General features: G+C 47.1%; 1 protein-coding gene across 1 annotated transcript; it reads right to left on the reverse strand.

Moving 5' to 3' along the window:
* Window positions 1-1,357: 1,357 nt before the first annotated feature.
* On the reverse strand, window positions 1,358-13,581 carry sntb2 (syntrophin, beta 2). Its single transcript, XM_012839083.2, has 7 exons — window positions 12,605-13,581; window positions 5,564-5,768; window positions 4,927-5,134; window positions 3,710-3,852; window positions 3,367-3,563; window positions 2,661-2,851; window positions 1,358-2,451 (listed from the first exon to the last, which is right to left on the reverse strand). The coding sequence occupies exons 1-7, from the start codon at window positions 13,335-13,337 to the stop codon at window positions 2,359-2,361; spliced, it is 1,770 nt and encodes a 589-aa protein (XP_012694537.1). The 5' UTR covers window positions 13,338-13,581; the 3' UTR covers window positions 1,358-2,358.
* Between the last annotated feature and the right edge of the window lie 561 nt (window positions 13,582-14,142).

Raw genomic sequence — 14,142 nt, forward strand, 5'->3', positions numbered from 1 at the left:
CCTTATAACAACATGCATAAGAGTTGGCTGAGAGCTCTCAGAACCTTGAGTAAAAGCCTTGACCTTTATGGAGCACAGAAAGGGTTCATCAGAGGAGTCTGGCCTGCCTTGACTAGCTGGGAGTCTGGCGTGGTCCCAGATTTAAGCTCTGTGTCTCAGGTGCACGCCAAGTCCCTGTCTTTCAACAGAAACCTGGGGGAGAACAGTGCAGGCCCTTTGAGAGAGTACCGGGACCTGATACCCACACCACACCGCTGGCGGAAATCCAGCAGCGAGGCAAAGAAGGATATGTGCCTCCTGTTTCTGTCAATGCCACTCTGCAGATGAAGGACCAGAGTGAAATAGTTTGGACCTCTATAACAGAGGCCCATGCACATATACCCAATCAGACAAACACACACACACACACAAATGGAACGGCTGACAAAGACAAGATGTGACAAGTATTGCATATCAACATACTCAACAACCTTTTTTTTCTCCATTTGAACATTTTGAAAATATTCTCACTTTTGCATATTTATTAATATTCTTTGGGAAAAAAGGAGGGAAATGATTCCGCTCATTGAGAATGTAGAAGGCCACTGGAATGACCGGACTCGATTTGTGCTCTGATCGACCCCGCTCTGGGACAGGGGATGTGCATTCATGCAGGGTTAACTGTGCAGCTACGTGGAGGATCATTACTGTTATGGGTTTAGTCTGAAAGGCATAGTTAGCGCCCCATTAAGAACAAATCTGTATTGTCTCTTCTCTTCAACACAACACATTACTTCACCAGTACACTTTTTTTGAGCCGTCCCAGCCAGAAAGGGTAAGGGATGTCCTTTAGGGAGCATTTTTTTGGTCACCCACACTTGGATGGCAAGCGCATGCTCAAGGAATGTCATTTCTTAAGGCGTCTTGATTGCTGGACTGGACTTGCTTTATGAACCTGAAACACAATAGTCCTAAAACAACTCTTTCTTCCCTCCATTTTCGCGCAAATGCCTGGATGAAACTTGGCACAAGATTCTGTCCACACTTAAGAGCGACCACAAGGGGCGATGTGGTGTCCTGAGGATCATAAGTGCCTCAGGCTCTTATCACTGATGGCTATTAACCTTGACAAGTAGTGGAAACAGGCATTTGGAAATTCATGTGCGTTTGAATGGATATGAAGGGATCGTTCCTCAGATCCCTGCGAACACAAAAAGGGAGCGAGGGAGGGGGAGGTGCTGCAAGATAGGAGGCATGAAGCTTTGCCACTTCTGCCGGACACACACGCTCACACAGACACACACACACACAAACACACACACACACACACACACTCACACACACACGCTCACACAGACACACACACACACACACACACACACACACACACACACACAGACACACACACACACACACACAAGTACACATATCCATGCACCTACACACACAATTACACATAGTCCATAGTCCAACAGTATCCCTTATGCAATTCCCCCTGTACTGGGTGATTGCACAGTCATTAGCGTGGGATCAGTTCAAATGCAATGACACAAGGCAAAGACGGATCATGGATGGTGATGGCAGTCATGCAAGGGACTGTAAAAGTAAATGACCTTTTGGCTTGGGGAAGAAGTTCCAGGTGTTTTCTACCCCTTACTGCAGCACTGACTGATGACTGCCGTACAGCCCCCCCCCCCTTTTATCTTCACTAACACGAACCATTCACTGCATAACATGGGAACTGAGCACAGCACAGGCAAGTATAGGCTATGCCAGTAAGGGTTTAAAGGCAGCTCAAGCTCGAAACGCTACAGCATACCTGACTCTCTCTTAAACAATACTATACTCGATGTGCCCTAACATGAAAAGGAACAAAACATAAATACAGAATATAGGAAGATAAAACGTGTGTGTGTGTTTCTTTTTTTCAAAGCTAGCTTTGCTTTAGCCTCTATGACCTTTTAAAAGACTGGAAAAAGTTAGAAGAGATTTTTTTCACTAGCACTAAAACAAGGCACATTTGGTAATCCTGATAACAGTCACATTTGAATATAATATGCTAAAAATGGAAAGATGAGCTCACTCGTGCTACTGAGGGTGCTCGCAAGCTCACACTACCACTGACAACACACACAATCACAGCTCCTTGTGAATAACAAAACAGGCATTTTGAAGCATTCAGAGAGACACACTCCTCTTAACACACAAACACACACACAATGACACCCTTACACTGACATTACAAGAAAGCAAAATTTGTTTAAAAAAAAAAAAAAAAATCTACATAAAATGGAAGGCGGTGATAGATGGTGTTGATATCAAGACATATATGTATATATATAAAAAGGAATGGAGAAGCAGAGCTCCTGTGGTCCTGATTCACGTCAGTAGGCCCATGCGAGTGAGTTTCGCTGACAGGAATGAATGGAGCACGAACACCACAGGTTTTGGCCCTGATCTCAGGTCAAACACCTGCCACAGTAAGAAACAAGGAAAGAGAGAAAGAGAGAAAGAAAGAAAGGAAGAAAGAACAAAAGGAAGAACATTACAATACTGATCTGTAGATGGTAAACTGTCACCTCTATATATTTATTTGATCTGCATAAATATATTACACCAAAATAAAACCAAAAACTATTAGGACACACTGAACAACTGAAACTAATTTAGAGCAGACATACCAGTTCCCCCTCTGGACCACCAAACTCCAGGTAGAGTTTGCGGACCCCATCGTCGGCGGACATTTTGAGCTTCTCGTACGGGTAGCGGTAGAGGACCATACCCCCGGCTGGGTCAGCTGGCTCCCGGCTCACGGTGAAGCCTTTCTCATAGTGCAGGGTCAATCGCACCTCTTGCCTGTTCAACACACAGCCTGGAACACAGTGCACCGCATGAATGAGATACAGCTTAGCACGCGCGTGCGTGTGTGTGTGTGTGTGTGTGTGTGTGTGTGTGTGTGTGTGTGATGGGGAAGGAACAAGAAGATTAATGTACGTCTTCGAGTTTCGCAAATATGGTAGAACAGGACAGGAAACGAGTGAACCTTTCCAGTGTTTAATTTTGGCCAGCTATTGTTCTACGTGTAATCGGGGGAGAAAGTCGACCTGTTGGCAGAGTGCCTTGGTTTCCAGTCCGAGTTCACCTTAATCAGCACTGTTTTTTTTCCAACTTTGCAATCTGATGGGGCGTTTCATTCATTGTGAAATGTCAGCAAATAAAGTAGGATAACAACACACACACACAGCGACACTCAAAGTCTGCACAATGTACACACATAGATGCACAAAATCAGAAGAAAGCACACACTCTCACACACACAAATACAACCATGCATAATGCACACACACACACACACACACACACACACACACACACACACACACGTACCTATTGACACTTCTTTGATCAGTTCTGCTGCGGCATGCCCACCCTGCACCAGGGCCCGTGTCCACGACGACAGGTCCCAGTGGGTCTCCACGCGGAACATGTGCGACTCAATGCCGCGGCTTGTGCCCGTCCGCGTGGCAAACACCAGGTCTGCCCCCAGTGCCGGGGACCCTTGGGAGCTGCCCGAGTGGACCAGCCTGCCGGGGGGACAGAAGACAGGACAAAAGTCAAAGGACAAAATAACAGAAGAGAGGGCGAAGGTCACACAGACCTCAAAGTACAACATGGTTGTGTATCAGCTAAGATGGAAGGATAAAGGAGAAGAAAACAGAGAGAGTGAGACCTGGTGGCGAGGATAGGGTGCGTGAGCAGCGGGTTGGACCAGGCCTCGCGGCTCCAGGGCACCGAGTCGAACAACAGGATGTCTTTCTCGGTCAGCGCCATGACGACCGGGCGGTACTGCATCCGCCCACCATCCAACTGGATCTAACACAAAAACAGTGCAGATATTCAGGTTATGGGTGAGTGGGTGAGTGGGTGAGTGTGCTTGTGTGTGCGCGCCGCGGGGGGGGATCAGTGTATGTGTGTGTCCGGCTGGGCGACTTGGGACGCTGTCTCCCAAGTTCTGAGTCCATGGCGTGTGTTTATTTGTAATGGATGCTGGTGTGTGTGTTGTCTTAACGGGGCCTAGAGGAAGTAGTTAACACAAAGGCAGCTTCCTGTGGTTTTCTGTCCCAACTGCACCGCCTGTAACCCCTCCATCCCCCTGAAGTCTAAACACCACACTTATATAACTCACTTCTCTATTCAGAGACTGTTCTGGAGTAACTAAAGACCACGCCACGAGAAGCACTCATGCAGATACTTTGCGATCTTTAAAACTGGGAACTGGGAGTGGGGTGACTGAGCACAATCCCATTGCTAAATTCATGTTCCATGTGCTCATTTTTACAAATATTCTCTGTGGCAGAGGATGATCCCGAAGCTCACATGTTGTGTAACAATAGGAAAGGAAAAAGGGAAAAAAAAACTCAATGGTGACACCCTTTGCGAGAGACAAGCTGAGTATTCTGGAGAAGACCTCAAGTGATGTGGGGCCATTGGTATTTGGGTCAAGTTTTACACAGGCGCTACGAAGGGGAATTTACTGAAGAAGGCACAATGACCAAAATAGACTATCTCTGTTATGGCAATTTCAGCGGTTTGCGATTCTTAAAGTCAAATACTCTTTCAAGAAAGATGTGGAGGTATTGAAGGCGTAAGTGTGGTGATAAAAGCTTGGCACTCCCGCAGCAGGGCTATGCTAATGTGTGGTCATTGGAATATGGGTCAGTATTTGCTCAGGTCACAGAGTGGATTTCACCAACACATTAGTGTAACCAGAGAGACACGTACGGTTGGAAAAACATGTGTGTGTGGATATGTATAAGCTGGTGTGTGTGTGTGTGTGTGTGTTTATGCGTCTGTGTGTGTGTGTACGTGTGAATGTATGTGACTGCACGATGTGCACAAGGAATCCCTCCTGTCCTGTCTGACTGACGGCTCTTGAGCTACGCTCACCTGCTCGGCCAACCAGCCGATGTGCTTGAGCTGGGGGTGCGTGGCGGTGCTGGGGACACTCAGGTAGGCATTGACGTGGGCCAGCGTCTGGGGCAGCAGGGCGGCGATGTTGGTGTGAGTGGCGGTGAACCAGGCCTGGGCCGAGGCGGCGTCCTTGCAGCGCAGCACCACCGTGTGCTGGCCGTCCGGGGAGTGCAGCTCCAGCAGCCTGGGAGGGACAACACAGAGAGAGGGGTGAGTGCCTACGGCAGCCTGGGAGGGACAACACAGAGAGAGGGGTGAGTGCCTACGGCAGCCTGGGAGGGACAACACAGAGAGAGGGTCTTCTCAGCTTTATTCTCACTGTCCTTATCAGGCTAGGGAAAAACACATGCAACTTAGCCACCTGTGCCAGCTATGTAGTTTTACAATTTACCGTTGTAATGGGCATTGTCCCCACCAAAACAAACTATCATCACTGCTTCATCAACTATTGGATAATATGACTCATTTCAGACCATATTCACTGACTGTGAAGATCCACATACATCTAATTATAGTCCACATAAAGTACACGAGAGGGCCTTTCCTGAAGGACGAATACATGCTCTCTCTGTATATAACACACGCATAAACACAAACAGACACACACACACACCTGTTCTCCAGGTCTGGTATGGTGAGGTTGCGGGTGATGAAGCTCATCTTCAGCGGGATGACCTTCCTGTCCTTGGTGCTAGGGCCGTGTTTGGGTAACTCATCGCCGCTGAAGCTGGGGGAGTGGGAGCGAGTCCCTTCCCAGGGCAGGTCTGCCACCATGGATGGCTTCTTGAACAAGGGGGACACCTCTCTGATGTACTTCACTACGGGGAGAGAAACACAGACACAGACACAGACACATCAACATCAGGCTTCCCGGTGTGTTGGGTTTTTATGTTTTCATACTCAGTTGCGATTACTCTGCAATACTAACTCTGAAACTGCAGACTTAGTAATAGCAGTTAGCTACAGTAGTTAGTAGTCGGTATTACATATTTACAATATTTTCTGTGGTCTGGGTGCAGACAAATTCGTTTTTTACCTCATAGTTTTACATTTTTGTCCCAGGCCATGGAGGGCCTGTTTGGTAAGGGGGTAACTCTCTGATATACTGCTTTGTAGCCGGGACAGTATGGACACACACACACACACACACACACACACACACACACACACACACACACACACACACACACACACACACACACACACACACACACAGTCCAAGTCCCTTCCTGTGGCAGATTACACCTCGAAAGTTTTCCACTCTATTCCGTTTGGTTTACAGTAGTTGTCAAAAGTTTGTTGAATAGGATGCCTCTTGCATTCCTCCGACACGGTCAGCAAAATTCCCGGTGCCAACAACCACACAGTGAAGAATGTGGAGAATAGACGCGAGCCTCCTGAAGCCACATATGCCACTGCTGCCTCAGGCACACTGCATTACCCAGCGCCGATAACGTTCAGCATTTTCAAGTGAAGTGGAATTTCCATAAGAAATGATACCCTGCAATGAACAGGGGTTCGGCGGGCTGAGCAGAAAGCTATCTTTGGGAGAACATCTGAGGTAGTGCTGCATGTCGTGGAGCTCACACGAAGCTTCTGCTGCCTCAGCAAGAAGGCAGAAATTGTCGTTCGCGCGGAGGAATGGCGTCAATTTCCCCATTTTTGGTCTGATGCCCTCTGCCACAGTGAAACCGCAATAATGCAAACTCTTGCTTTCTCTCTTGCCGTCCATTCTTACACACACACACACACACACACACACACACACACACACACACACACACACACACACACACACACACACACACACACACACACACACACACACACACACACACACACACACACACACACACACACACACATCTACACACACTATTGCATGGAATGTCTGCTTGTGTATGTGTGTGTGTGTGTGTGGGGGGGGTCCTCAGGGTGGGCCATTGAAGAAGAAGAAACTCGATCTAAGTTAGGAGAGATGAGGTCACTCATGGAAGGGGATTAGATTTGTGAAAGCAATTGGCTAGCAGGCATGTGCGTATGTATGTGTGTGTGTGCGTGTGTGTGCGTGTGTGTGTGTGTGTGTGTGTTATTCTGCTGGATGAAACTGGGGCTGGGTTAGTGGTTCTGGTGAGGCCCTCAGCCAAGGACCTCCACCGGCCAGACTTCAGCGTTCAGACTTACTTAGCAGATGAAGACTAGGCCAGGAGAGATTGGGCAGGCAGATCTGGTCTCTGTGGTTTTTGCTCTGCTCAAGGCCACTGGCTCTCAGTTAAGGATCTCTCCTCTAAATGTGCTAAATGTGCCTATCCAACCGAATCAAGCCGTGGCCAAGGACAGGCACTATGAAAAGCTGACACTTATGAAAGAGGGTGTCTTTCTGCAAACCTCAATCTGGGATTCCTTAAAATCACACTAAACCAATTAACCAAATGAAATTCCATGGGATCAGCTTGGTTGACAAGTGTAGGAAACTAAGCACTTCTGTTTCAACAGAGAAGATGGGGTGGCAATGGACATTACTGCTTTAGTCTGACCAAACCTCTGCCTTTTACTCCAGATCTGGCTCTACACGCCACTGCTCGCTTGCTCCTTCCACTGGATTCTGTTTCTCCCTTCTCCTATTCATGCTTCGGGTATGAAACACACATAATGCTTCTTAAATCACGGAGGAAATCCATCCACAGTCACAGATAACACAATCCATTACAGGTTTTTTCTCAGTCGTTTTGGTACATTTCTCAGATCAGAATTGAAAGTCTCAAAACGGTGGTGCAGCCTTGTGCATATTTAATTGTTGTCATCAAAACCTTAGTTTACATCAGAAAATACTTCCACTGTTATGCTGACAGCATGCCAAAGCATTTTGACTATCCTGTTTGTAAACAATGCCACAAGGCCTTGTCATTCTGATGGCACTGACATGTTAATTGACATAAATCTTTACTTTTGAGACGTAACGTATTCTTTTACGAGCATAAAGGAGCATGTTACGAGCTTTTGCAGGCACTCCATTGTGTGGTGCTGTTTGTGCAAATTGTTTGGAGAAATGCACTTACTTTTTTGTATATGTTAATGATGATTTGAGAAATGTACCAAAGCGAGTGAGAAAAACTGTAACAGATGCCTTGCCACGTCTATGTGTGCTCTCTTTTATAAGTTCAAACATACTTAGAAACTCAGCAGAGTACAAATGCGAACATAACATAGCTATGGGGCACAACATACAAACAACATACCTTAGTCAACCATCAACACAGGGCTTGGCAACTTGAGAATTGCTTGCTAGTCTTGCTAGTCTCATGGCGCAAGACAGTATTCTAAAACTCAACATTACCCTCCATGTCTAGAGACAGCCATGCATGTAGTTGGCTTAAATGTGGGTAGGAACGGGCCAGACTTCAAAGTAGAAGAGCAGAGTCAAACACAGACAGCTAGAGGTGAGCTGTGCTTTAGCGGAGACGCAGGCAGGTTTCGTGTGGGAAGCCAGCGTTGCTCTTACAATTTCAAAGAGCCGTCTTCAAACTGTGCATTCTCGTCACAGGATGCCATGGTTTTATAGCTGATCTGAGTGCGCAATACTAGCAACCAGCTGACCGGCCGGCTTCATCAGAGATGCAATATTGGGGAAGGACGGACACAATGGCTCACTGGCCATCACTCTAGGATGAAAGGACACTCAAAATACCGTGTAGCCAAAGTGAACCCAAACTCACAAGATCTGACTGTCCCAGACTGGCCCCAGACTAATTAGAAGGGAATTTAATTGGTTGGAATGAAGGCTGCCTATCTCTCTGGCTCTCTATCTCTCGCCAGTCGATGTCCTCATCTTTTCAAAATAGCTGTGTTCACAAACACAAGGACAGTTGTCTGTCTCCCTTTTCCTCCAGATTCCAAATATGACCCTATTCACATCTGATCCAAGGCCACGTTAGAGCATTTCATGCGATTCAGTTTCTCAATCACTTCCACTGTATCCAGCTAAGGCTCATGGACAGGCAAGGGCCTACTACTTATCGCTTTGTTTAAATACGGAAACTGTGTGGGCTCCAAACCTGGCAGTGGCCCATAAACCTCACTCTCTCTCTCTCTCTCTCTCTCTCTCTCTCTCTCTCTCTCTCGTGTCAAGGGTCAAGGGTTGACTCGAAAGGAAGCACAGGTTTCCTATGACTGTTCTTTCACGGAGTTGTTTTTCTTACATCAAGGGAGAGGATTTTTTCCACTCTGAAAATCTTTCTTTTCTTCGACAGAAAAAAGGTTCTGGGCGAAGCAGCCCTAGAGTGAGGTGCAGGCATGATAGAGAGAGATAAGTCCTAATGTCAGGCTCCAGAATCCAGCGCAAGCTATTCTCCAGCTTCGCAGTCCCTCTACTGCTCTGTTTAAAGATCTCATTAGGACCGTCGGCTGCATCTCCCGGCTCCAGTTCCGATTTTAATTAGGGCACAGCGTACAAAAGAAGACACCGAAGAATTCATGTGAGTATGTGTGTGTGTGTGTGTGTGTGTGTGTGTGTGTGTGTCTGTGTGTCTGTGTCTGTGTGTGCATATGTGTGCATAAGGGATACTGTCCCAAGAGGTGCTGTCCCATATAACTCTGCCTCCCTAAATACCCAAAGAACAACGCAAGAGAAAACTACTGCAAGACACAAAAGAAGTTAACAGGCACACCAGCCAAACACACACATGAACATCATAACTATGGCTTATTAATTCACCCCCTCCATCCAAACAATCGTAGATCAATCACAAACAGACTACCACTGGAATGTGGGTTACCGTCCACACATTCACTCTAGTGCTTCTCCTGTTATTCTTGCCTCCCTTATCAGACTGAGGCCCCCAGAACGTTACTGTTACACTAAAACCCAACTGCTTCCCCACCGGTCGAATTCCCGTGCAGTCTGTCCCTACAGTCTCTCTCCCCTCCCCCCCTCCCGCTGTGTAGGCTGCCAGGACCTTAATGAGAACAGTGTGTCAGACTCCTCCAAAGACTGCGCCGCAAGGAGGAGGGTGCTAGGGGGAGAGAGGCCATGTCACACTTTTCCACAGAGGAGCTCCCGCCGTTTCAAACCTGACCGACCACCTCTGCTTACACCGACACAAAGCGCGCGCACACACACACACACACACACACACACACACACACACACACGCACACACGCACGCAACCACCTGGACTCAAGTTAGTGGGAGAGAGCGGCCCCACTCAGAAATCCAGTTCCTGCCAGAAAGGCTGTCGTCCATTGCACACTCAAAACAATGTGGTTCTGCTCTGCCTCACGGGCCTGTCACAGACACACGCCCCTGCCCTGACATCAGTCCCCCTCTCTGTCCTCTCGGCTCCTGCCATCCGCTCCCCTGCCTCTGCTTCAAAGGACAAGGGGGCTCCACCGCACAGACCTCTGCCATTAACAGGAAAAGAGCTTAGACTAACAGAAGAAAGAAGAGAGGAAAGAAGAGATACGCACAAAGGTAAAACAAAATGAAAGAAAGCACGGATGTAAGTGTATGAAAGATAGAAAGAACGATTAGATAGATAGATAGAACACAGAATAAAAAGAAAGTACGTTGATAACAAAACAATGAAAGCAAGAAAAATAAAGAACAAGACAAGTTCATCAGTGTTCATACTTTCTTCTCCCCTCATAATCGGTCAATCAATGAGGGTGCAGTTGTGGCCAATTACAAAATCTGGCCCGGTTCATATTTAAGTTTGCGGTTTTACAGTGCTGTGAACGGAGGTTTGCTCAGGTTCTCTGCCTAATGCTACATTCCCTGCGGTCATTCTGTGTTTGGCTTCTGGGAAACAAAAAGAGGAAATAACTGTCTCTCATCTGAACACTCCTGCGATGCCCTCATGAATGAGGGGCTTTGTTTTCGCTTTGTTTTCGCGCTGTTTTCAGCCTGTCCTGCCTCTACGCTTCTTTTCCCCTGGCCAAACAATGGCCACACATCTTCCCACCCACCACTGAGCACAGACACTAAGTGGCACGGCCAGCTCAAGCTCAAGCCCACAAGGTCAGTGTCACCTCGGCCTCACTCGTGGCTGTTGCTGCTCATTTCAGCCTTTTTGTTTGGGACCACTTCTTGTTTCCGTGAACCGAAAGAAACATACATGAACACAAGTTCTGTTTCGGTTTACTGCAGGACATGACCTCAAATAGGTCCGGGCATAGGAGCTAAAGTTAAGTATGATGACTCAATTATGTGGAAGCAAGCAACTCCATCGAGTATTTCTCATAAAGTAAGCTTTTGCAGATGGGAAGAGTGTCAGACTAATAGATCAGAATTATAGATATAGTTCATATTGGCAAATGAAGTACACACTGTGGATTGAAGTGTAGCCGGAGGTCTGCAGTTTCCTACTGAACAAAGCTTTGCCTAGACACATTTTTGAGTCAGTCTGGATGTCTGACAGCAACTCAAATATCCCCCAACTTCGCGGCAAGGCCCACGCATCAATTTAAGGGTAATTGGGAAACACACTCTAAGTTACACTGGCAAACACAACTGTTCATTCTGTGTAAGAAAGTCAAACAGTGACATGAACATGGCACATTCTTTGGACACATTCACCGGAGTGTCTTAATGGAAGCAGAGGGGTTAAACATCTTCATCACACATGTCGTTTGTCTTAGTCATGACAGGTGACTTTCAACACTGGCAACTGTAAATGGCGAGAAGTGAAGTCTGGTTAGAAGCTGGGAGAATAGTTTGTTTGGATATTAATTTAGAGACCTTGACTTGCTGAATTAGCTGAGCACGTACATGGTGTGGACATGGTGTTAATTCCCGAAAGAGCACGCAAACCAACTAAATTCATTCCAAAACATTAACCACGAGTCTCGGACCATTGCCCTCGCTGGGCCTGTGGGCATTCTGTCAATAAAATTTCCGACGTGTTTCCAAAGCTCCCTGGGTAAGAGGCAGTGGTCATGCTTTTGCATCAATCAGCACAGACTCCCTTTGGGCACAAGTTGTTTTGCAACAGTAGCTTAACGTTAGTTCACATTCGGTACTGTGATGTTACATTGTACCAGCTGCTAATACTTTGACATTAAGCTACACAATGGCATAGTTTGTTACAAAGTAATAACTGCAAATAAGCACACTTTCCCATATAGGCTGACGATGCTGAAATCTGAAATATATATGAAGCTGTTACACTGAAGCCTAACAGCCAAAAAAACACTGCATTAAATGTGATGACAATAGCCTACACCCCGCCCCTCTGAAATCTCCACGAACACTTCTGAAAAACCACGCACCGCTGTGACGGTAAAGCATCGTGGTCTCCCACTTTGACTGTTGTTTAAATGTACCTATATACAAAGTCCCTGAAATAGCCAATGCAATAGTAACGCGGTGAATAACTGTGATGCTGTGATTTAGCCAACGATTATTCAGACTTATGGCGTAGGACCTAATGTATCCATCATATATGTTGAAAAGAGTCGTGAGACTTGCGTTGAGCGGGACAAATAATAAACTGAGAGGCACTACACTGCAAGCCTCGGATGTGTGTGGCTCTGTAGGATAGGCTGAGTTGCGCAGTAGCCTACAGTAAATGAAAACAAAAGTAAGATACAGAGTTGACTCCTTTTCGTGTCAACTCAGGGCCTCATGAATCCCCGTCATTGCGTTAGACAACTTACCCTCGAGCGTAACCTCCTTTCCGGCCTTTTTAAGCGCCTGCACCGCCACGTCGTGTGTGGCTTCACGTAAGTCATTGCCATTGACGGACAAAATTGCATCGCCGACCCGTAGAGCTCGACTCTGGTCCGCAGCAAGCCCGGGAAAGATCTTGGATATGAGGATGGGCATTCGGTTTTCTCGACCACCCTTGATACTGATACCTAAACCACCCGACTCCTGTTTGACAACTCTGACTTTCCGTATTGCCTCCGACCCACCAGCTTCGAAACTATTTGGCGTCTCACCATGCCGTGAGCTAAAACTAGACCCAGGGCTACCATAACTGGACCCAGGACTTCCAAAGTCTGAGTTAGCTCCGTTATCGCGACTGAACTTGCCAGAACCGGGACTGTTGAAGCCGTAGCTGCCGCTGTTGTCGTAATGACCTCGGCTGAGCGCCCCCCGCGCTGGGCTATCACTTCGCCTTAAAGCCCCGTGGTTGGGGTGGATGTCCGAGTTCTGGCTTCGGTTCGGAGTTCCTGATGCTAATCCAGGTTCGCCGCCGTTCGACAAACAATTTCTTAGGCCAGATGATGAATTATTGTAATCCAAGTTACCACCCGGACTACTTAAATCTGCTTCAGACGTCAAAGCTAGAGTTTCACGGGTCAGCTCAGCCGTTACCCGAATCCAGCGGTCCCGTAGCAAAAGATCCAGCTGACCATTTTTGTCCGCTCGAGTCCAGATAGCCATACTGGTCCTCAGGGCAGGTTTCAAACTAAACTCATAATGAACTTTTTCCTCTTTTTCGGAGTGCGCAAAAAGCTACTCATCGACACACCCACTTACGCACAGAGTTCGGGAGGCGAGGGAGACAGAGAACTGTTCCTCCAAAAAAATGAGAGAGAGAAAGGAAAACAACTGCATCTATGGGCTCTTGTGCGGTGAGCGCCAGAGTCGGAGAGCGATCTGTAAACCACCTAAAAAAAACCTCAAGGCAGGATGAGCAGGCAACCAATGAACGAGCGTTTTGGGCGTTCTTATTACTTATTCATGACCAGAGGCGGAGTGTTTCATACAATGTTTGCCGCTGAAGTTTGCTTTAGTGAGTTACTGTACTGTCAGATTTCCTCATCATTTGATTCGGAAGTGGCTCATCTGAGTCATCATGGTGGAGGTGTATAAAGACATCTGCGGGTTGCTCTTACTTCTTTTTAAATTCAGTGTACTGCTAATGCAGCTTTGTCTGCAAAAGCACATAGAGGTGATTCTTGACAGAAACATCTGAGACCTTGCCATAAAAGGTTTGGAGTGGGACACTGAACCTTCACCAGACTTGTTCCATAGCACCATTTTTCGCTGGGTGCTGCACAGAACAGTAAGCCCCTCTGTCAGCATAAACACAAAGTGTTTTTGTCAGCAAACTGACCCCCACCCTCCACACACACACACACACACACACACACACACAAACACACACACACACACACACACACACACACACACACGTCTCCTGTCTCAAAAAGCCAGCTGGAGTGCCGTGTGCTCCAACTCAAAC

The sequence above is a fragment of the Clupea harengus genome, chromosome 3 (assembly GCF_900700415.2).
Source record: "Clupea harengus chromosome 3, Ch_v2.0.2, whole genome shotgun sequence".
In the NCBI taxonomy this organism is placed as follows: Eukaryota; Metazoa; Chordata; class Actinopteri; order Clupeiformes; family Clupeidae; genus Clupea; species Clupea harengus.

Coding starts and splice junctions, on each gene's coding strand:
- sntb2 (XM_012839083.2), bottom strand. CDS start 13,337: ATGGCTATCTGGACTCGAGCGGACAAAAATGGTCAGCTGGATCTTTTG. Junction 5,769..12,604: donor AAAGGAGGTTACGCTCGAGG/GTAAGTTGTCTA, acceptor CTCTCCCCGTAG/TGAAGTACATCAGAGAGGTG. Junction 3,853..4,926: donor TCGGCTGGTTGGCCGAGCAG/GTGAGCGTAGCT, acceptor TTTTTGTGTTAG/ATCCAGTTGGATGGTGGGCG.